This window comes from Astatotilapia calliptera, chromosome 22 (genome assembly GCF_900246225.1).
Source record: "Astatotilapia calliptera chromosome 22, fAstCal1.2, whole genome shotgun sequence".
Lineage (NCBI taxonomy): Eukaryota > Metazoa > Chordata > Actinopteri > Cichliformes > Cichlidae > Astatotilapia > Astatotilapia calliptera.
This window is the reverse complement of record NC_039322.1, coordinates 18,433,279-18,457,206: the sequence shown is the minus strand read 5'-3', so window position 1 is coordinate 18,457,206 and position 23,928 is coordinate 18,433,279. Positions and strand designations below refer to the sequence as shown.

The 23,928-nt window shown below is 41.4% G+C and overlaps 2 protein-coding genes across 3 annotated transcripts in view; one reads left to right on the top strand and one right to left on the bottom strand.

Moving 5' to 3' along the window:
• cpne4b (copine IVb) overlaps positions 1 to 14,805 on the bottom strand; it is a 30,672-nt gene extending 15,867 nt beyond the window's left edge. Inside the window, exons 1-3 of one of the 2 annotated variants that reach the window (XM_026156321.1) lie at positions 14,476 to 14,805; positions 8,601 to 8,791; positions 2,659 to 2,838 (exon numbers count right to left, since the gene is read on the bottom strand). In XM_026156321.1, coding sequence (XP_026012106.1) covers positions 2,659 to 2,838; positions 8,601 to 8,771 — 351 coding nt within the window. In that variant the 5' untranslated portion in view covers positions 8,772 to 8,791; positions 14,476 to 14,805. The remainder of the gene's footprint in view (positions 1 to 2,658; positions 2,839 to 8,600; positions 8,792 to 14,475) is intronic. The other variant, XM_026156322.1, reaches the window with a different exon arrangement.
• A 993-nt stretch (positions 14,806 to 15,798) lies between these two features.
• Positions 15,799 to 23,884, top strand: dync1li1 (dynein, cytoplasmic 1, light intermediate chain 1). The gene is made up of 13 exons (XM_026156876.1): positions 15,799 to 16,010; positions 16,270 to 16,343; positions 18,292 to 18,408; positions 18,564 to 18,794; positions 19,041 to 19,195; positions 19,389 to 19,482; positions 20,023 to 20,158; positions 20,249 to 20,360; positions 20,613 to 20,672; positions 20,813 to 20,857; positions 20,984 to 21,071; positions 21,187 to 21,309; positions 23,153 to 23,884. Exons 1-13 carry the CDS (start codon positions 15,907 to 15,909, stop codon positions 23,269 to 23,271), a joined length of 1,458 nt encoding a protein of 485 aa, XP_026012661.1. The 5' UTR covers positions 15,799 to 15,906; the 3' UTR covers positions 23,272 to 23,884.
• The last annotated feature ends 44 nt before the right edge of the window (positions 23,885 to 23,928 follow it).

The window sequence follows — 23,928 nt, the reverse complement described above, 5'->3', positions numbered from 1 at the left end:
CTTCAGCTGCACTTCATAGTCTCTTTCATAGCCTGACAACGTGCTACACAGGCAGACAAGTGCATGCACACTCACGATGATGTGTCAAACACACCAACCGACTAACACACAGCCTCTTCCTGCTACAGCTAAGGCATTTGTACACGTACATACAAGCACATTAAAAACATCTACATCCCCAACTTAGAATTTCCTTTGTATCAAGAAAGCTTATTGTGTGTTCCCAATGCAAGTAGACCATGTAGTCTGTCTGTGTTGCTGACAAAGAAGGTTCACATAGATCCTGGAAGATCCTATCTCCATGTCAGGGGTAACAGATGATTATAAGTAATCACTGACGTGACCGATCTGGTGCCGGGATGAAGCTGTTAATAAACTCAGAGGAAAGACTGCTTCGCAGCTGGAAACAACAAACAAAACTTCAGCTCGTGTTTTTGTCAAACCCCAGACTTCCTCTGAATTGTTGATAAAAAGTAAATTATATTTTAGGCACGCAGGTGATTACTGCACCTAATATACTAGGCGCTGCACTTACATCAAATACCCTGATGCACGGATACACACAGGCACTGTTGTAGATATTAATGGAGGTGCAGCGTGTACAGACGTATAGACATATAGACTGGTATGAAATATAATGCATTAAATCAGGTGGACAACCTACTGCAATCACACTGTCACTGCATGCTAATGCCACAACTAAAGAAACCATCCACGCCTGTGTGACACCTACACGGCATTTATGTGCAATGCCGGTGTGTCCATTGTGAGTCTACTGAAAATTATTGGCATGCACTCGGACGTTTGGTCTGATCCTTAGACACCATTAACTGGCACTACTGAGGCATTTAGTAATTAGAATCTCATTCATTGTCCTTATTTATTCATTGTTTCCGTTTCCCTACAATGTGCTGTCACGGTTTCTTTTTTTGGGTTTTGTTTTTTTGTTCTGCCAATAAAGCAGAAAAAAACAACAACATTGATTATAACAGAATTAAGTCTTACAGCAGGTATAAATGCTTACATGCAACATGTCAATATCTGTTACAATATCACTGATGCAATGCGTCTGCAACAAGCGTTTCCTCTAGCAACTATTCAGGGCTTCTATCGTACACAGAAAAAGGAAAATGATCACACTATTGCTTCAAATGATATGATGGAAGATAAACATAACCTCTATTTTTTCAAATACAGTTATTAACAGAGTTATAATATGATTATATAAACAATAGCTTCCAAACAACCTCTCCAAGAAGCTTTCACACCCTTAAGTCAGTGTTATACATCCACCAGCTCTGTGCTGTCTCTGATGAGTAGTAAAAAGTAAACACTTCCTTTAACTGCAGACCTGACATTAAAGATAAGGGAAACACTGGGCTGCGTGTCCTATTTCCTTTCATTCAATATTACATTAGATAGCAATTCCCTCAAATGCACTTATTCAAATTGTTAATGAGTAGTAGTGCAATAACAATTTTCTTTTAAATGCTCTTGGATATTGAGTGAAAAATGCAAATAAACCAAATCTTTAAATATTGATTAAAACTTCTTCATTAAAGAGGCACAAATCCATTAAGTGAATAACAAGGGTATACAGTTTAGCACAAGCACATATAAAGGCTTTGAAAACAGTTCAGGCACCCTCAGGGCTTTTTATCAGAAGCACTCATGGACGGAGAAAGCATGTTAATGCAGACAGTGCATCAACTGAACTCAGGCTGAAAGCTGACATCCTTCCACAACTGAAGTTGTTTTTTAGTCATTGAAACCTAATACTGTGTAGGTCTCCCTCATGCCTCCAAAACAGCTGCCACTCTTTGTGGCATGCATACAGGACCTGTGAGGATGGCCTGCGGCATCTGGTGCCAAAGTGTAGCGTCATGCAGGTTGTGTGCTGAGTTTGACCTCCATATGTATGGCATGGTTGCCCAATTGGATTGGGATCTGGGGAGTTTTGGATGCCAGGTCAATGTCTAAGGCTCTTTGTTTTGTTCCTTTAACCGTTTCTAAGCAGGTTTTGTGGTGCGTTTGGGGCAATTATCCTCTGGGGGGAAGAAGTGCTGCCGACACTGTGGGCGTCCTTGGTCTAAAATAATAATCTTATTTAGTTACACTCACATAAATGCCAAGGCCTGAGGTTTCCTGAGAAAAAATAGCCTTATTACGATATCATCAGTATTATTTACTTCACCTGCCGTGGTTTTAACGAAGTAGCTGACTGAGCATACTGAAGTAGACGATTCTTATCCCAACAGCATGCTGCTCTGAGGAAGATTTGTATGCTTTTTTACTGCACCTACTGTTTGCAATGCACAAGGTGAATCCAGTTCGGAGGTTACAAGTGCATTTCTGTCATGCTTTCGCCTCCAGAAACACTCACATCACACACATTTCTGATTGTTTCTGAACTCCTCTCACATTCACTGACCTACCTCACACTCTTTAATTTTCAGTTAATTTAAGCTTGACTTATAGGAGCTATGTGTTATTTTTTTAACTTCCGTGGGGGTGAGAGTAGGAATAACAGTTTGTAAAGTATTGTGACTGTTTCACTTATGTTTGCACTCATCAGTCACACCGATTTCCCAATCGACCTGCTTGCTTCGTGCATGCTCTTCCTTTAGAGTGCACAATCCAATCAAGAGACTCACTGACCTGTCCTAGGGTACACTCCATGGCTCCCAAGAAGTCAGCATCACGGAGGCCATTGTTGCCGGAGCTGATATCGTGAAGTTCAAAGCGGAGCCTCTGGACCTCCTCAAAGTAATAATCCACCAAGAAAATCTTGGAGAAAACCGGGCTGCTGCTGCTGCGGATGACCTCTGTGCGGTCCACCTGCAAACAGACACAAACAGCTTCACAACGCTACGTTTAAAGTATCTGTGGCACCTAAAAGAACAAAGCTTAAGGTAGAGAAAGAAACACTGACTTCTACTTCTGGTGGTTCCAAATTTCTTTAAAACAGAAAACTTGGTAATTCAGTTGGTTTCAGAAACATCATCATGGACTGCAATGATTCCTGTAAAAATCACTGCAGCCCACCAGAGTGATTATTGTAAAACCACACAGATGCTTGGCAAATGTTTGCCACAGCAAGAACCCAGAGGGCTGCATAAATTAAAAAAAGAGCTGATAAAGAGAAAAGGTAAGACAAAATAGAAAAATACTTCCCCTGTTTAAAATTTTTTTTTTATTAATGATCATTTTATTAGGTTATCATTATCTGTACAAGTATTTTTATCACGATAAACAATAAATAGCAACTCTGTAACCACTATTTACTGATTTTTATATTTGTTGTACCCCTTTTTACAGATTCAGTTATATAAGTACTTATTTATTCAAACCGCAGAATCTGAATTGATGAACTCTTCGTAACCTTTAGCAATATCACTGAGATCTTTTATGTGCGTTGGTGAAAAAAGAAATCCAATATCAAGACGTTTGGCAAAACCTGATTATTCTTCTTCACGTGGACACTGGATTCAAGTTTTCACGAAATTTCATTAAAGAACATCATTTATGGTTCTTCTGAAAAAGCAGTTTCATAACACTGTGCCTTTTACTACAGGCAGTCTGACTTTAAATGGATTTTTTATGCTCTTTCCAAAGTGAACTAAAGTATGAAAATTGTACATCAGAAACATTGCCGCTGAGCATTGATTGCGAACCTCAACAGACTTTTCAGAATTGCGGCAATAACCACAAATAGCCATTACCACATTGTTTACACTTATCAACTTGAGAACTGCGGCTATTGATTTTTCGTGATGACTAAAAATCACCCGAGCTGTTTGATTGCACAGAGATCTGACTGCAGCTGTAACATTGATCTCACATTTTAAGCCCTCTGACTGCTCAAAGGATTAGGAAGCAAAAAGAAAAGTATGTTGCGACGTTGTCAACAAAACCTATCTAACACTAGCAGCAATGACTGGCTCCCTTTTATGGCTGATAACCCTCTGGCACACGAACGCACGCAAACACAGACAAAAGTGAAGAGCGCACCAGCAGGCTCGACAGACACACAAATGCTGGCCTTATTCTGATGCTTTTCTCAATAGGCTGGCAACTCATTAAAGCATCGAGAGACATGAATACATAAACACACACTAGCCAAGCGGCCTAAACACGCTCTCTCGCAACAATTATCCAATTAAGACACTCTGGATCTGATGGGCAATGATACCCCCGGCCCATTCCCACACTTCTGCAAAAGGGGCTTACTGTAACGCATACACTCACTCATGAAGACACAGACACGCAGACATGACACAAAAAACGCAGCACTGTGTCGTACAAAAGCTTTTTGTGGCGTCTCCAAAGGAGGAATAATGCTGCACTACTTTCAGAGCGCTCGATCTTGAGCCCCTGTGGAAATGGAAAGTGGTGTATATGTGTGTGTGTGTGGGAGTGCAGCTTCCGTGTCGCTGACAGTTTGTGCAAACGAGTTACACGTGTGGATTTACATACGTAAACGTACATCTGCTGAGTGGGACAGTGTAGCACTAAATGTGGAAGGATCTGCACGGATGTGTGGGTGTGCGTAGCTACATTTTTAAAAGGAACACTGTTCACTCCATATACTGTATGTCTGTCCATCCCAAAGGCAGAGGAAAGAAAACTAAAAATAACCAAAGATCCTCTTTTTTGCAACATCGCCCTGATTCCTCATTCTCAACGCTGATGCCGCCGCTTGCGAGTCTTCAGCATGTCTTTGGCTTCAGTAGAAGTGCTTTGTGTGCGAGTATGAGATGGCATTTGAAAGGCTTGAAAAGCATCTGAGTCGTGAGGGGGAAAAGAAAAAACACTTTAAAGCATAAAGTTAAACAATCCTTTTTTTTTCTTATTGTAAAAGAGACAAGCAAAACTGCCCATAACTTCAGGAACGGGTAGTCCTTCGGGATGGCACATACATGTATGCCAGGTTTCCTGCATTTCCCGGCACAATCTCAAGAGAGTGGAAGCGATAACAGGAGACAGACCATTGCAAGAGGAGTGCTGAAAAGGGCTGTCCAGCAGCACAGTGCTGGGCTGAGAGCACAGTTCCCACAAAAAAGTAGTCTGTTTCTGACAGTTTGGTCAGAAACATCCATGAGTACCTGACTGGAGGTCATTTTGTAGGGCTCTGGCAGTGCTCCTCATGGTCCTCCGTGCACAAAGGTTAGATTTATGCCCTTGTACAGCCCTGGCCAGCTCTCCACATGTAACAGCCTGTCTCCCGCCATCGCCTCCTCACTCTTGAGACTGTGCTGAGGGATGAACTTAAATGTGCCATCCTAGAGGAGATGGACTTAAAACTAGTCAAAGGAGCTTGCAAAGAAAAAAAAACTAGACTTAAAACTAGCTAAAAATCAGTCAGGAAGAATAAAAAGGGAGCAATAGTCTGTGGCTACCTCCTGCTACATTTAATGGTCTTCTTGTTGTGTCTCCAACAGGTGCAAACCTGTTGTCACTTTCATTTGCACTGAAGCATGTTAAATGGTTTTAATGTTTTAATGGTTTATGCTTCCCAGAATTGTCTTGTACTTCAATAATAGAGAGTTGCATTAATTTTTTTTTAGCAGTACACAAATAGTACACTATTTGTTCTACAGTTTGATCAAATTGTATGATTGTAAAAGTCATTACATGCAGAATTGTTTATTTAATTGGCAAGACTTGCTGAGACTTAAAGACAGTTTACATGTTTTAATCTGTGCAGCTTTGTGTAAATGTTCATTTTTTCCGTTACTGTCATCATAGTTTGTCTCATTTTTGTACACTTCACTCCAATCATATGTGTATAGGGCCAAATCACAACAGCAGTTGCCTCAAGGTGCTTTTATATTGTAAGATAAAGACCCTACATTAATACAACATATGTTTCCTCTCACATTACATGTATTTTACAATGAACGTAAAACCTGTGCTCTTGTCATCTGCATTCATTTTGTCAACAAGAAATCAGTTATTCTCAGAAAAATAAAAGTTTCTATCAGTGGCCCTTCAACGTCAAGATATGTGAAAATATTTTTAAAAAGTCAGGCAGTTAGGAAATGTGAAGGTGAGAAAAAGACACCTCTTAAGGCCACTGTCATCCTGACAAAATATCTAAACTTCTCACCGCCTTGCTGTCCACATTATCAAAAGAACTTTTTTATTTTGGTAGCGATGACTCATTCACTGACACAAAAGCCTCATTTTGACACATGTATTAAAGGCTGTGGGTGAGTTACGGTGTCATGGTCCTCCAGTCCTCCTCTGCGTCTCCACTGTTTCTCCCCTTTGTTCTCTCTCTCTGTCTGCGTGCTTGCTCCTCTGTGTGTGAGTGTGTTTACCTGCCTTACAGGATCCTCCTGGATCATCTAGCAATCAGCTGTTTGCTATTTACAGTTTTTCTCAGTCGCTTTGGTGCGTTTCTCAGAACACCATTAACATTTGCACAGCAGTTAGTGCATTTCCCAAAACAATTAGTGCAAACTGCAAAACCTAGTGGATAGCCTGCAAAAGCACGTCACATGCACAGAATTGATTATCCATACCTCAAAAGCAAGTATCCATGTCAATGAAACTGTCAGTGCCATCAAAATGAAAAGTCTTGACACCATCTTTATGAACAAGATAGTCAAATGGCATTGTCATGTTTCCACTATGACAGTTTATAATTTCAGTGTTTCCCATTGCAAAAACAATTGGTGACACCTGAAAATGCTGACAACAGCACTATGGCCTACCTGTACAGCCATCTGAAATGTGCAGTAAAGTCACTGTAGATGTTATGGGAGTCTTGGGAGTAACTGAGACACTGAATATGTACGTTTCACATTTCCATTGTGTAGAAGTGTTTGTAATCCTACAGAATTGTGCAAAAGAAAAATATGCTACAGTCACTTGTTCACTGTAGAATACATGTAAACATAAAATCACCAATTTGGTAGAGCCTCCTCATGAGTGACAGCTGTAATTCACCTGAGATCAATTGTTCAATTTCGGAGACATTTCCAAGAACAATGATACAGAAAGGTATAGGATTTGCTTGACAGATGGCCAATATTTGGCATGTGATAACTAGTTCAACAATTTTGTGTGTGATGACTTAAGCAATGGATGTATGACTATTAGTTTTATTGGGAATGACTATTCAGCATCCATAGGTATGATTACTTTTGACTGACATGACATAAGCAAATGGAAATGTCAGAAAGCAGCAGGGAAATGTATGGAAGCAACTGATTCATGTCCAAAATCATTTGCAGTTTGTTCAGAGAGAGGAGAAATTGCTACTATGATGTGCACAAATGACTGAGTGTTGTGGAGGTTGAACTAATAGTTATGAGAATTTCAATTCTGATCTGAGAAACGCACCAAAGCGACTGAGAAAAACTGTAAGCTGTGACCTGACAATCAGTCTTCGCCTGAGCGTTATAAAGGCAGTAGCTTCCATGTGGCCTTGCTGTAAGTCTCTGTTTCACTTTACTTGCCAAAGCTTTCTAATGTGTCTCTTCTTAGGATGGCCTTGGATTCACGGAAACCTTCTTCCATTTGATTTTTTACGTATTGGACTTTTGAACTGAGCACTTCAAACAGACTTTGTATGTAACATTAGATGCACCAAAACTGGAAATAAACTCAATGAACTTTCATTCCTGAGTCCTACGTTTGAGGCCGGCCAGACAAACCATGACATACGGCCTTTTAAAGGTTAATTACGTTGCTCCATGTATGAGCTGTTTTGGGAAATGCTGCAAAAATTATGCTTTAAGATCATGCTTTCAATTCCTAGATGACAGAAATATTTGGATAGATAAATAAACTCTTTAGCCCAGCCGACAATAGTCATGCTTTCTGGTGACCTCTTTGACGATTAACATCCATAATTTATAAGAACCAAACATAACTCTCAGTTTAGTAGGAGGAAGGTTAGCGACACAATCACAGCTCTGCACGATAGCTCGGGTTCTTGATTACACGCAATCATTTAGTCAAACATGAATTCAATTACGTGCTTGAGTAATTTCAAGTGCTGTCTGCGGAGAAATTCACAAGGAATTGTTTGCCATAGAACCTGAAGAGATGATGAATGCACTTGAGCCCCACAGTCACACACATCAGGTCATGGGCAAATTGCGTAGAGTGTGCCATGGCTTTTACTGAAAATGAAAAATGTGTCAAGTGTATATTAGAAGCAAAAGAAAATTATACAGAGACCAAAGTTAAAGTATTTGTGAAAGTGTTCAAAGCCCAAATATAGAGGTCACAATGTTATATTACTAGGTGAATAACATTGGGCTGTTCAATCATCTCTGTGGACCCCCACAACAAGAGTAAAAGGAAAATAATCCACCAAAGCAATAGTTGAAATAGCGATCTAATTTATAACAGAACAACAATGAGATATGAAACTGCGCCCACGTACAGACTCGTACAGACTCTTGGACACCTGCAGCTCTTACCAGAGTGTCTTACCCTGGGTAGAATCAGCATCACGAGAGAGGACACTTCAGAATAATAAACACTCCACAGATGGCTCCGCCCGACCATTAAACCTCTATTTTCTGGCTATCAAACATTTACACGCCGTACCTCTCACCCCTCCTCCCATCCAATTACTGTACCTCAAACCACTGGCCGTGTGACTGCATCTTCAACACCACACACGGGTCGGGTTTGGAAAGGGCGTCACGATCCGAGATGCCCCGGCAGGCCACTCTCAGCTCCACTTTGGTCAGGCACGGAGAGCTGATGAAGCCCAGCGTGGCCTCTGCAGACTCATAGATGTTACTCATGCTGAACGCGCAATCACACACTGAAATGAAAGAGAAGAAAAGATGGGGTTGATTTGTACTTTGTAACAAGATCTAGATAGATAGATAGATAGATAGATAGATAGATAGATAGATAGATAGATAGATAGATAGATAGATAGATAGATAGATAGATAGATAGATAGATAGATAGATAGATAGATAGATAGATAGATAGATAGATAGATAGATAGATAGATAGATAGATAGATAGATAGATAGATAGATAGATAGATAGATGGGGAAAAAATCACGTGCACTGCAGAGCATTATCCCTGTTGTTTTGCCTTGACATGAGCAGATGCAGTGGCCCTGACTAAGCAAACAGCTCTCAAACTGTTCAAGGTCAGGGACTCTAAACCTCTGAATTACAGGCAAGGTCCACAAATGTACACAAATGCACATTTATTGTGTAGCATTAACACACATTTGCACGGAAGTCCATTTACAAATGTTAATGCAAACGTTATGTATGTATGTATGTATGCATAATGTTGAGGAACACAAGGAAGCACATGCATGCAAACAAACCGGTGTGCACGCTCACAGGAATACAGTGAGCTATGCTGAGTAACCAGAATATATTGCCGGGTTTCTCCTCAGGTTTCCGCCGCGTGTATAATGTTCACATCCCTAAATAGAATATTGTCAAGTATCTAATTACTGTGACACAGAGATTTTTTTAAACTTTTTTTGCCATAGTCATGTGAAACGAACCATTCATAATGAATCACGTCTTATAGTTACACTCTGCAAGAATGTGACACATCATTACACCAAAAAAAGAAATAAATAAAAAATGCCCAAATATATCTGCCACCTTCCATTTAGTCAAGGTGAGTTATTCTATTCCAACACCAGCAATGATCTGAATAAAATTTAACATGTTCAAAGGGATAACTCTACGCATCAATCAACCACCCACATAAGTGTTTTGTTTAAAGTTACTCTCAGGACTGTGTGGGTTCTGCAGGTCAATCTTAGCAGGTCAATCTTAGCTTAGCAATGAAGCAATGAAGCTCCCATTATATCATCTTTAATAAGCCCACGCAATATATAGGGATATACAGTAGGAGGGCAACTTTTTTAAGAAAAGTGTTTCTGAAAATCTTCAATCATTCTTGATATACATATATACATATATATACAGAATAGCAAGCATATTGAAAATACAAAGCAGCAATATAAGCTCTTTATTCAAAGGTTACAGCAGCTGATGTTGGTTGTAAAGCTAACACTTATTTATAATAAGCTTTAGATTTATGACTGCTATATTGGAAACACTGCATCACATGCATAATTAATCTCATGAAACTGTATGGATCCAGCTTCGCAGCTTGTAATGTGCATAAAGCTTTAGGGCGAACCGTTGGGCAGCCTCGGTCCACTTAGTCCAAACTAAAGGATAACCACAGGTCTGATACGGTAGATGATACAAACGGCATATTAATGGAGTGGTCTAGTGTCGTCCTTGGGGAGTGAAGCTGTTGGAATTGGGTCTGACTCTGACCTGAATGTCTCTCTCTCTTTCCTTCGTTTCTTCCATAATTCATGTTCCATGTGTGTGGTGCTGATTATTTTTAGCTGAGTGCAGCGAATGGGCTGTACACAGACAAATGGACGGAGGAGGGAGCCAAAGGGCAGGTGTGTGACTTACAACAGACCCGTGAGTGAGTGGCATGTAGTCAGCTGTACGTGCCCGCGTGCACTGGCATACATTTGTGTATGTATAACCGGCTGATAGTGTGTGTGTGTGTGTGTGTGTGTGTGTGTGTGTGTGTGTGTGTGTGTGTGTGTGTGTGGGAGGGGGAAAGAGCAGATGTCTCTCTGTTCCAGTTGACAGCAGATGACACTGATAGTGAAGTGTGGATGTGGAAGACTTCTTCAGCAAGATCCACTGTATGAGGGCGGCGTGCAGAATCTGCCTCACTTGTCACATGCGTTGCACATATCCAGAGGTGACAGCAAATTTTCATATCACACCTCAAGATTTTTCAGTATGACCATCTCACTCCTATTGAAGCCAAATAAGGATCCATTAGAGTGTTCATCATATCGTCCTATATCACTCTTAAATGTAGATTTAAAAATACTGTCAAAAACACTTGCTCTCAGGCTAGAGCAATATCTACCATTGTTAATTTCTCCAGATCAGACAGGTTTCATGAAGGGTAGGCATGGTTTTTTCAACCTGCGCAGGTTTTTAAACATATTACACACCAAGTCAACTACAACCCCTGAAATTGCCTTATTACTCGATGCTGAGAAGGCATTTGACCGGGTGGAGTGGGATTATCTGTTTTATACTCTGCATAAATTTGGATTTGGCCCTAATTTCATTTCATGGATTCAGTTACTTTACTCCTTACCTATGGCACGTGTTAGAACAAATTCGTTATTCTCTTCTTATTTCCCACTTCTCCGTGGTACGAGACAAGGTTGTCCCTTATCCCCTCTTCTTTTTGCATTATCAATTGAACCACTGGCGATTAAACTGCGAGCTGACAGTTGCATTAAGGGCATCTTCAGAGGTGACCAGGAGCACAAAATATCCTTATATGCTGACGACCTCCTGCTGTATATGTCAGAGCCTTTATGCTCTCTTCCCCGTGCTCTTGCCATTTTTGAATGTTTTGGTAATATTTCAGGTTACAAGTTGAATCTGCATAAAAGTGAACTTCTCTGTGTCAACTCTATAGCCAGAAAGATTTCATTTTCAGGTTTTCAATTTAACGTTAAATCAGGGTATGTGACCTATCTGGGGGTTAAGGTTACCCACTCATACAAAGATCTTTATGAAAGAAACTTTGTCCCGCTGCTTAAAAATACTGAGACAGATCTTCAGAGGTGGAACAATTTACCACTGTCATTAATTGGCCACATTAATTCTATCAAAATGAACATACTTCCCAAGTTCCTTTACTTATTTCAATGTATCCCATGCTACTTACCCAATAAGTATTTTATAACACTGAATAAGCATATCTCTGCATTTATTTGGAATGGCAAAAGTCCACGAATTTGTAAAGATTTCGTGCAGAGGACTAGGCCAATGGGTGGATTAGCCTTGCCAAACTTTCAGTCTTATTATTGGGCAGCAAATATTCGTAATATGCTGTACTGGATGAGTAATGTTACTACAGAGACTCCAGCTTGGCTCCAAATTGAGTCATCCAATTGTGGCAAAATTTGCCTATCAGCTTTGTTGAGTTCAGCTCTCCCATTAGAACTATACACCTATAAACGTAACCCTTTGTTGTATGACTCGCTCAGAATCTGGGTGCAATGTAGGAAAAGGTTGGGGTTACACTTAATGTCAATTAAAGCACCTATCTGCTCAAACCATATGTTCCCACCCTCCATGATGGACTCTGCCTTTAAAATATGGGAAAGTAATGGCCTTAGAAATATCAAAGACCTTTTTGTAGATGGGATTTTTGCCTCATTCACGCAGCTCCGGAAGCAGTTTAATGTTCCTCGGCAACATTTTTTCCGCTATTTACAAATTCGTCACTTTGTAAAGAGTCGATTTCCTTCATTTCCGGAACTACCTGAGGAAACTTCTTTGGATAAAATTATTAATATAAACGTTCATAAGAGAGGGGCGATTAAAGAAATCTATGCTATACTATTAGATCTTCAATCTCCTTCTCTCTTCATCCTTAAAGCACAGTGGGAGAAAGACCTTGGGATGACTATAACAGATGAGCTCTGGCAATCTTTTCTCCAGAGGGTACACTCTTCTTCCTTCAATTTAAGGTCCTACACCGATTACATATCTCCAAGGAAAAGTTAGCCAAGTTCTATCCAGGAGCTGACCCTCTGTGTAACAGATGTAAAGCAGAAACAGGTTCGCTCCTTCATACCTTTTGGACATGCCCCAATCTTCATATCTATTGGGTGTCTATATTTAACACTCTGTCAGAGATGTATAACGTTAAATATGATCCTTCTGCTCTAACGGCTATCTTTGGGGTGATACCTCAAGACATCACTTTGCCAAAATGCTATTCGAATTCTATTGCCTTTGCTTCACTTATCGCAAGGCGCCTTATACTTTTAAGATGGAAGCAGGAAGCTCCTCCCACACATGAACAGTGGCTTGCGGAGCTCATGAGGTTTTTACATTTAGAAAAGATGAGATATACACTGGCAGGTTCAACCACCAAATTTCTTAGGGCATGGCAGCCATTCTTGATGTACATGGAAACATTTAAAATGACCACCTTATCATGACCAGATACCATATCTCTATATCGCTATCATAGCTAACTGTACGCTGAATGTCCCTTATACATTTTATTTTTCTATTTGTTTGTTGTTGTTTGTTTGTTTGTTGTTGTTTTGTGGGGGTTTCTTTGGTTTGTTTGTTTGTTTGTTTTTTCCTTCTCTATTTCTGTTATCTTTTGGGGTATTGTAAATACTGAACAGCAAACTACTGTATGTTCAATGTTTTGTTGTTAACATGCTGCTGTGACTGAAAATAAAATTTATAAAAAAAAAAAAAATTAAAAAAAAGATTTTTCAGTATGGCTTGGATGATTTGCCATCTTTTTTTTTTACAGCGATATTAAGGTAACACAGAGTGATACAAATGTTTTTGTCAAGGTTTATGTGTTACGGAGCCCACTTTGAATACAGTAATATTTTTTCATGTTTGTTCAAATAAAGAATTTGAAACTTGTTTCAAATATTTAACAGAAAGCACATGAGCAAAAATGACCTAACTTATAGCAGCCTTGAACTCCGAGCTCTTTTTCTGCATGTACAGTAACATCGTTAGAGCTTGCGCCTTGATGACTCTTGACTCTGTGCATGTAGCTGCTCACCACAAATGCACATGTGTACAGTGACTGTGACTGATGTGGCATCAATGATTCAGTCACATAAAGGTCCCTGACACTCAAGTGCTGTAATTGCTCCGTTACGTATCGATTATCAAGCAAAGGGAGTAACAGCCACTGCACAAGCAACACAACCTAAAGAGGCATGTGGCATGTTATGCAACCAATTAAAGACCATCGGCCATTGGAGGTGAAGGGGACATTTTCAACTAAAAGCTCGCTGGGACTGGGAAAAGCTATAGTCTAGTGAAGATTTCTGGTGCTGCAAACTTGCAGTGTTATTAGAGCCGGCAGAGAAGGAGGACTAGGGAGAGTGAGGGAGACGGAGGTTGTGAGAAGGGGGGAGGATTATAGGGAAATAACTATGGTGAGGCAGGCAAGTGAGGAAGAATGAAGCAGAGGGGAGAGAGGAAAATTAAGAGGGACCGGGGAATGAGATGGATCTTTTCCTCTCACAGAGGTTATCTTCTCATATAGCACACCAGGAGAATACAATTAAAGCAGAGGCTTATAAGTGAAGCCTGCACCGTGGTTTCCACTATTTCAAAGAGAGAATACCCCAACTCCCTTTTTCAGAATAACAATTTTGTTAAAAAAATTAATAGGATTTGTAGGTTTATTAGTTTCTCCCTGGTTGTTTCATTCTTCAGAACAAATTCATGCACCCACAAAGTCCCGCAAGCTGTTCATTTTCTCCTCTTTCTATAACACCAACACATGCATCGTATATGTCACTTGCAGGACAATACAGAAAATTATTCGGGGGCGGATATTTGTAACACACACCACCCGTGAGTGAGACATTAACCACCCGGGTGCTCCGGCAGAGAGAGAAAACTCACCTCACCTGAAGGAAAGATCCGTGCGGAGCAGGACAACTTCACCGCCGTTTACTTGACAATCACGAATACCTCACAGCCTCCGGACCCATCTCACTGTCTTTGTCTATAATGTTCTCCTCCTCACACCACCTCCTTCTCTATCCCCCTACACTGCAGAGCTCGAGCTCGCTGACAGTCAACGCTGATTCCCAGTTCCCACAGTTCGAGCTCGGTAAGGAGGCGCTCCGTCCGCCTGGCTTTACTCTAGGTGAAAGATGGGGAGGAGGAGGACGGTGCGCCACTTAACAGGAGTTTGTAATCCGTTGGCTCCATCGGGGGCCACTGAGAGAGCGCCGTGCCCGGGGATCTGCGGCTTTCCACCGCAGTGTGTCAGCGCCATCTTGCGGTGGCTGTGATGAACTGCAGCACTCGTGAACTGCATGCGCTGTTCTCAGCTCTGATGCGCCTCGCTGGTTTTGTTGTGGCGGTGACCACACACCTGATACAGCTTGGCAGTCGAAGATTCACCCTGAGCCCAGCAGAGAGACGTTCAATCTGCGTGAGCCCTATTTGGCTGCTAATAATCACATTTTATATTCAGGCCACTATTGCTTCTCCCTGCTGGGAATTGCACGCAGAAATCCTCACGATTACTTTAGCTTTTAAATGTTATTTTATTTACGAAATTACAAATGCATAAAGATTTAACTCCTTGCAGCGTTTTCAGGTGGAAGTTCACTTATATAATGTGGTATAACACACCTTTTCTTCGAGCCGATTCGTGTGTTATATGTAAATTAAATTAAATGCCGTAATAAACGTGTGAAATTTAATTTAAAAAGAAAATTTTAAATAATAAGCTCTAAGTCGTTTTAACTTAGTTTAGTTTAGTTTAGCTCATTTTTGTGCTGTACAGCTTTTAAAGGCCTGAACTGTCGATTTGAAGTCCATCCAATTCCTACACGGAATTATCGCTTTATCTCCTTATAGACTTAGGCCTGATGCCCCAATATTCACAAATCAAGGCACTGATTCTGGATGCAGCACATTTAAGAGGATATTTTGTCTAAAAGACGGGTTTTTTTTTAGCTTCTTTTGGAAACACGATTATTTATTTGGAACAAAATGACAAGAAAAAGAAACGCAGTTATTTCCGTACAGCCCATACTTGTATTATTATTATTATTATTATTATTATTATTATTATTATTATTATTATTATTATTATTATTATGTGTGTTGTTGGTTTTACACAGATTTATTTTGAATAATGCAGAAACACTGCATGTGGACTTTGCCTGGGGTTGTGTCACACTGCCCTGTGGCTGAGATCATTTCATGTCTGGAGCAGGGACAGCAGCTTTGTGCGGGCGGACCACGCCCCGGGCCGGGCTAGGTTAGCGCTCTGCTGCTACATCCGGGCGCTCCGTTCGGTTTCCAAGCCCTGCGAAGATGGCGACTTCAGGGAGGAGTGCACTATTATCCTCCAATTCAACTGGACCTAGGAGCACACTGGAGAACTCCAATCCAGAAGAGGATGATGGGCAGAACTTATGGTGGGCGATGGCTGATTAGAGCTGGTTTATTGGGAGCAGAATTTGGGGGCGCGGAGAGTCCACTGTGCTGGAATAAGGATGGTTTGACAGCTAGCCTGCTAACGAGGCTAGCTAGCATCAGCACCAGACTGGGCACTGGTGACACAGCAGCAGCAGCATTACTACTAGCTTGTTTTAGCTTCTCGCTGTCAGTCGTTTGTTTGTGAATGAATGAACAAGCATGTTTGGGCGTGTTGTAACGGGGATGCTCTGTGTGCAGGTCCACAATCCTGAGCGAAGTGTCAACCCATTCAAGATCAAAGCTACCGTCTGGGAAAAATGTCCTGGTCATGGGTGGGTATCTGTGTTTGTCTGCACTCTCCTGGCTAACCAGTAGGCACCGTTAGCTCCAACAGCCAAGGAGCTGGTGATCACCTCATCCGAGCAGTTAGACTTAATTTTCCTGCTAAGCTAGCATCTCTTTGGACTGATGAGGCTTTGTTGTTGATGCGTGGGCTAGCTGAGGAGAGATGGAGACAGGTGTATTTTGTGAGCGCCTGCACTGGCGCGCGGTCATGTACGCGCGCGCGCGCGCACACACACACACACACACTCACACGATGATATGTAAGCTAATACAGCCGCTTTGAAAGCCTGCAAGTCATTCTAGCAGTCAGCGATGCTAGCAGCAGCTAGGCAGAGATGATTGTGAGTGGACGGGACAGACCAGCGGACTGTGTTGTTGTTGTTTTATTGTGCAGGACCACAGAGCTCCGCGTGGGTGAAGCGGACAGGGTGCCTCCCTGTCTCGCTCCGTTCTCGTGCCACGACACAAAACACACTGTCGGCACATCCGTCCGGGATAATCCGCAGCCCGCACACCCATTCCAGCTAATCAGACAGCTATACCCGTGTACAATGACGGCGAGAGGCCATTTGACTATAATGCTACCTGTGACAACATCATCAGCACTGCTTTATGATGCGTTGAGTCCCCCTGTCGGTGTAAGTTAATATGGCAGCGAGCAGGAATGGATGCAGCTCTGACCTAATCACATACAATAACAATGCTTTTGTGTCAGCTAAGAGGATAGCAGGAACTGCTTAAATGTCTCCACATATGCACAGCATATTGTATCGTCCTTAGATCGCTCTTTAAAACAATAACCTCTGTGACATAAGCAAAAAATACATATATATTAACCATAGACAGTTTTTTTTTTGTTTCAGTTCAGAGTTTTCTAAATGTAGTTTCAATGGAATCTTATTTGTGCCATTGAGTTTTTATGCATTTATTTATTTACCAGACAAAACGTAGTGAAAATGTATGACAAAAAAAGACTAATTTGATGAAGGTAATAGCTAATGCCATTTCATGTCTGTTATTGTTAAATTACATTTTAAACGCTAAAAAAAGGATTTAATTTTTTACAGTATATTTTTTTTAAAACACAGTTTCATAGTTCTTCACAATTTGCATAAAACACACATTAAATATAAGTGTATATATCGTGATATAAAGGACACAAATTTAATCATATATCATTCATACCTGTTTATATGCAGTGATCCTTTCAATAAGACATCGTTGGGATCATAGTCAAAAGTGAGGGGCACATTCGAGGAATAAACTAAAACTAGTAGTAAACATGCAGAAAAGAACCATAAAACACATAATCTATATAATGTGTTCTAATCAGGCTGATGCGTTTTGTCTTTTCTGTAACATCTATCCATTCATTTTCTTCCACCTATTAGAGTCAGGGTTGCAGGGGGGCTGGAGCCTATCCCAGCTGTCATAGGGCGAGAGGCAAGGTATGCCCTGGGCAGCCTGCCAGTCTGTCACAGGGCTAACATAGACACAGACACACCGGTGAGTCTAAACTCCACACAGAAAGGCCCTAGAATCCAGGAGCTTCTTGCTGTGAGGAGACTGTGCTAACCACCCTGTCGCCTGTCTTATTAATAATACATTTGAAGTTTGCTGGTTAGGCAAAGAAAGCAATTTTTGTGGCACACCTTCCCTATAGGAAAATGCTTCCTATATATTAATATTATAGGTATTACCTTTGAATTATGTGCAGCTCATAACACCAGATGGAGGTTAATTATCAAATTGTATACCTGAAACAGGCCTGTAGTGTATTGGTAGACCTCAGTTTTCATGCCACTTAAAATGCTTTTTCCAAATTTATTTATTTATTTTCTGTTCTTGTGTTGTTGTATCTGATTGGGGGGGTGCATATTGTGTTTGACTGGTTATATTTACTGTATGTTATGTACTGACTTTATGTGTGTTTAGGTGAGGTGGGCTCGGGAAAGACCACTTTGGTTGCAAAGCTACAAGGGGTTGAAGAGTACATGAAAGGCCGTGGCCTGGAATATCTCTACTTCAGTGTTCACGACGATGACATTGATGGTAACCTGCAAACGCCTGCTGTTCACAAAACAAATTACAGAGTCTTACTGTGCTTCTGTTTTTGTGACTGCAGAGTAAACTCGAGCGCTGAATATATCAGGAGGCTGTATCGGAATGTTTACTTGAACCTGCTTTGTGTGTGTTTGTGTATTTAGACCACACTAGATGTAATGCTTGGGTGTTAGACGGAGACCTTTACCATAAGGGTCTACAGGGAGTAGCTGTACCGGTGGACTCTATCGACAACACGTTGCTCCTGATAACGGTTGACATGTCGCGGCCTTGGAACGCCCTGGACTCTCTCCAGAAGTGGGCCGCCGTTGCTAGGGAACACATTGACAAACTCCGAGTCCCCCCAGAAAAGCTGCGGGAGCTGGAGCACAGACGTGAGTCATACTGACAGCAGTCAGACTTAGAAGTAGATAAATCATAATTTCTTCACAAAAATTGATCTTAGAAATATTAAATGTTACTCAGAGAAGTGGCATCTTTGTAAAAGACTTAAATGGGTTTGTCTAAAGAGGTTCATTAGAAGAATTCTAACAGGTTTTTAAAAACTGACCTCTTCAAGGTCCCAATAATTGCTTATCTGTCTGTGCACCATAACGGTGTTTGCTTGCATTTGCACGCAGTGGTAAAGCAGTTCCAGGAGTACACAGAGCCGGGTACCGGGGAGGATGGAGCACCGCAGAGGAGGAGTGAAGAAGAAGAGAGCGTGCTGCTGCCCTTAGGAGACAACACACTTACACACAACCTGGGAATACCAGTAGTGGTGGTCTGCACAAAGGTACACATAACACTGTTTTTCCTCCACACGCTGCAAAACTTGTAGCATGTGTAATTTTAAGATGGAGTTTTGGGTCTATTGTTTGTTTTGGGGTTTTTTAGCAGGAAAGGTTTCATGTCATAGCAACACAGTGCTTATTTTTTGCATCTCTGTACAAGCATTCAACTCTGGCATCTGTTTATCCTTTCCTCAGTGCGATGCTATCAGCACACTGGAAAAAGAGCACGACTACAGAGACGAACACCTGGATTTCATCCAGTTCCACATCAGACGTTTCTGTCTGCAGTGTATCCTTCCTTAACAAACTCATGGCTAGCGCAACCTGTAACGCAAAAGTCGTACTGTTGTAGAGAACATAATAAAAATGTGGTGCATATGCAGTGTCTTTACATGGCTGTGGAGCTTTACATTTTGTCTGTTGCCTTCTATGAGGTGTTTTGTCCATAGGATTTCCCTGGCAGTGTAAGCTGTTAAAAGTTGAACTGTTGACGGTGTTTTCATTTATTTTTGCAGACCGAGTTCAGTCATTGTCAGAGTTCACCCAGTATTGCTTCAAGTTGTTTGTTTCTCTGCATAATTTCACTCAGTCAATAGTGAGTGAAAGCAGGATTTCATTTTTCATGTTTATTGTGTTTAAAAACGAGCACAAAGACTAAAATAATTGCACGCTGCCTCAGTTCTTTTGTGCCCCTGTAGCAATTATAAGCCAGAATTGGGTTTTTCAGTTGTGTCACTGTTATTAAAAGAATTTTGTTTTTGTTAGTGTTTATCATTGTTTCTGGCTCTAGATATTGGAGTGTTGAAAACATCCTTGACAGCTGTGTCAGACGGCGCCTCTCTGCTTTACACATCAGTGAAGGAAATGAAGAACCTGGACATCCTGTATAAATACCTGGTCCACAGACTCTATGGCTTTCCATTCCACTGCCCTGCGCAAGTGGTGGAAAGAGATGCAGTCTTTATGTAAGCAGGGTTTTGCGCACATGTGCATATTTAAAGTGCTGTGGGCACCACCTGTATCTGGTTTGTAACCAAGTCTCCCCCCTCCACCAGTCCATCAGGTTGGGACAACGAGAAAAAGATCGCCATACTTCATGAGAACTTCCAGACAATAAAAGCAGAGGACAGCTTCGAGGATGTAATAGTTAAGCCACCAGTCAGAAAGGTACATGCTGAAACATCCTCTTATGCCAGTTAATCCCACCAAGTCACACTTAGATTACTATTATAATATCATATGCTACCACAAGCCATCATTTTTACAGTTCATAGCGGTTGTACTAACCTTTAATGTCCCTGCAGAGGGTCACAATCATTTTTGGTCAAATCCAGTTGCTTTTGAGCTACAAAGAAGCAAAAAAACATTGATACATTTATATGTTGTGTTTTGTTTTTTTTTTCTCTTTACTTTCATTAGATTGTACACGAAAAGGAGATTCAGGCAGAAGACGACCAAGTGTTTCTGGTAAAGCTGCAGGTCAGAAAACATTTCACCGGTGTCGATGCTATTTGGGTTTTACTGCTTGCAGGTGCTCAAATTAACTCACACTTGAGGGTTTTAATATGTTAATGAAGGGCTAATTCGAGTGCGTGTGCATGTTGTGCTCTAATTTACAGTCGCTGCTCGCCAAACAGCCCGCTGTGACAGCAGGACGACCAGTGGTGAGCGGTCCATTTTATTTATTTATTTTTTCCTCCCAAGTTTTGGCTCACATGATAACAGAAAGCTCCCTCCAGTGTCCTTATGTATGAAACTTGGTTTTTTTTTTTCTTTTCTCCCTAATATAGGACACCACAAGCAGGGCACCCACAGGCTCTCCGAGGACGAGTAATCGCTCTGCAGCGGCCAACGTAGCAAATGCTATGCCACAGTCCGGTATGTCAGGCATTTCGTCCTTGCGCACAGACGCGCGTGTCGGTTTCTCTCTAAGTGCGCTTCTGTTTGTACGTCTGTGCGCGTGTTTTTTAACTCGAGTCTCATTATGCTGCAGGTCAGACTAGTGAGGGTGTGCTAGCCAATTTCTTCAACAGTCTACTGACAAAGAAAGCGGGGACGGCAGGGCCCGGCACACCAGGTGGTGGCAACAATACACCGGGAACTGTACGGAAGTCAGGTGAGAACGCGCTGAGGCGTTGGAAGCGCTCTGCTTTTGTACCCCTGAATAGAAGTGACCTGTTATTCAGCTGTCTTTGAAGACATCGCATATTTATTCAGTACTCATCACCTGAGCTTCTGTTTGTTTTTGTCACCTGTTTGCCATCCTTCCTCTTGACTCTCATCCTCACACTCCAGACGTAAACACAACCCTTAATAAAGACAGTCATTAAAGGGCCTGTGTGCATCTACAAGTTGCACAAACCTACACCCATCACCGTCGTCTCTGTCTGTTTGTAGCTCCGTGTGAACGTCTTGTCCTTCTTAACTAACCCTCACCATCTTGTGTGCAGTCTCACTGTTAACGCCATTCATAATGTGTGTGTGTGTTTGTGTGTGTATGCACTAGTCAGAGGATGCTGGCCACGTTAAGGTGTGTGTGAGCAAGATATTTCTCATCATTATTGCTTGTGTATGACACCGAGAGCACCCATTTATTCTTTTGACACGCCTTCTCCAGCATCCAAAGCAGGAGTATTGCTGGGATCAGTCCTCCTGTATCACTATTTACTTCTCGTATAAAGACAGAGACTGGGCTGCGGGCTTTCTGTTTATGTTAATTTATTTACTCGTGATCTATCCTTTCAATAGGGAGGTTATGTCTATATATAAGTTTCCCCAAGCTGAGAACTAAAGTAGGGGTCCAGGAGATGATCCCATGGCTATTTAATTACTTCTCCGCCATATGCCTAAATTTTGCCTTCAGAGATTAGTCTCAATGATCGAATATGTAATAGAATAAATGTGCTGATTTTTGTGGCTAGGAGCACATCTACAAAATGTGAAGATTACCAGCAGTAAACCAGGAAGACAAGGATGAATGGATTTTAATGACAGTCGCATCCCATTTATTTTCCCTTTTCCCTAATACCCCTGTCTTCTTGTTACTCTCTCACTTTAAATAATTTGAATGATTTGTTTGCATGTTGCATTGCATTTCACTAACATCTGCCAAAGTCAGTGCACATGATTCTGAGTAAGGCTGGGTTATATGAAGGAAATACGCTTAAAAACACGATAACTGTAAACAGCTTACTTTGTATAGCCAGCATACATGCAGGTGTTTTCAGCCGTCATGCACACACTGTGGAAACTTTCATATTCAAATGAAAGCTTTATATTAATATAAAAATTGTATATTTATATAAAAATCTTTATATTCTAATATATTGCCTTTTGCTGTGTAATTTAGATAACAAGTGCAAGAAGAGCCAACGGCAGTTGAATACAGTACTTTGATGCCTTTTAAAATAGGATTGATATGATCACACAGTTATTGCACAAATGTGTAAACCTGGACAGAAGTAAATGATCTCTTTCTATATGTAGATAGGAATGGCACTAATAAAGACTTTGAAAAACATATTTTACCACTTTGCATCGTTGGCTTGGCTCCCTCTGTTGAATTTATAAGCCTATTGTCATTATCCTGAGGAGCAGCAGAAGCGCTGCGGTTCCTCATGCAAATGAGTTGAGACAGAATGAGACCACTGAAACCAGTGCAGTCGTCTGCTTGTATTATAGATGAAAAGTATCCATTAACAGTACTAAAATCATGTTACTTTTCATAACTGTCTATGATGAATGATCAGCTTCTTACCCAGCTCTTATTTTAACCATGTGCACTTAGCTTTTTTTTTTTTTACTCTCTCTCTCTCCCTCTTTCTCTCTCTATTGCATTGTTAACCACTCAGTGCTGTGAAAACGCACTGCTATTTGCTGCATTGGCTAAGCGGCTTGTTTATTTGATCGTGTACTCTGTGACATAGCACCGATTTGTACGTCCCTGCTAACATTTGTAGGTTCAAAGCTGGGCCTCAGCGACGTCCAGGCAGAGCTGGACCGCATAGCCAGCCGAGAGACTGACTCTGACTTGTCCAATGCCAACGACACCCCTGCCACCGATGGGCAGGACACATGAAGACCAGCACCCTGCTCTCCTTCCCTCCATCCCCTGCACTTCACTCACCGCCCGCCTCCCTTCTTCCCTCCACTCTCACTCTCCACCTCGTCATAAAGATGCAGGGAAAAGGGAACGGGTGGACATACCAGTCCCCCCCCCCCCCCCCCCCTTCCCCATTCTCCTTCACTTTCTCCTAAAGGAGACGAACTCGCCCTTTACCCACACTTTGTTCCCGCTCACTCCCTGTTTTCTTCCCAGCTGTTACACCAAGGACAAGTATTTGTCTCTTTTAAATACAAGAGGGTCTGTTACATGAGAAGTATATGGTTAGTGGGAGGGGGGCAATGGGGGTGTAAAGGCTGGGATGAGAGTTGGTTGGATTGCAAGAACGACAACAATGGTGTTTTATCCATCCACTGATTGTGATGGTACAGGTGGTGTTTTTACTGTAGGAAATGCTGAGGGCGCATGATGATGAAACTGCACTTAGGTAATAACATAGGGATGAATGTGTGTGTGTGTGTGTTCATGGGTTTAATGTATGTCTGGTAAGTCACACTTGGCCAGAGGAAGACGTGTAGAAGAAGGAAAAAGAAAAATGCCTGACATAAAAACTGCAAGAAGTTTTTTATGATGAAGGGGAAAAACATATTAGTTTTGTGTGTGTGTGTGTGT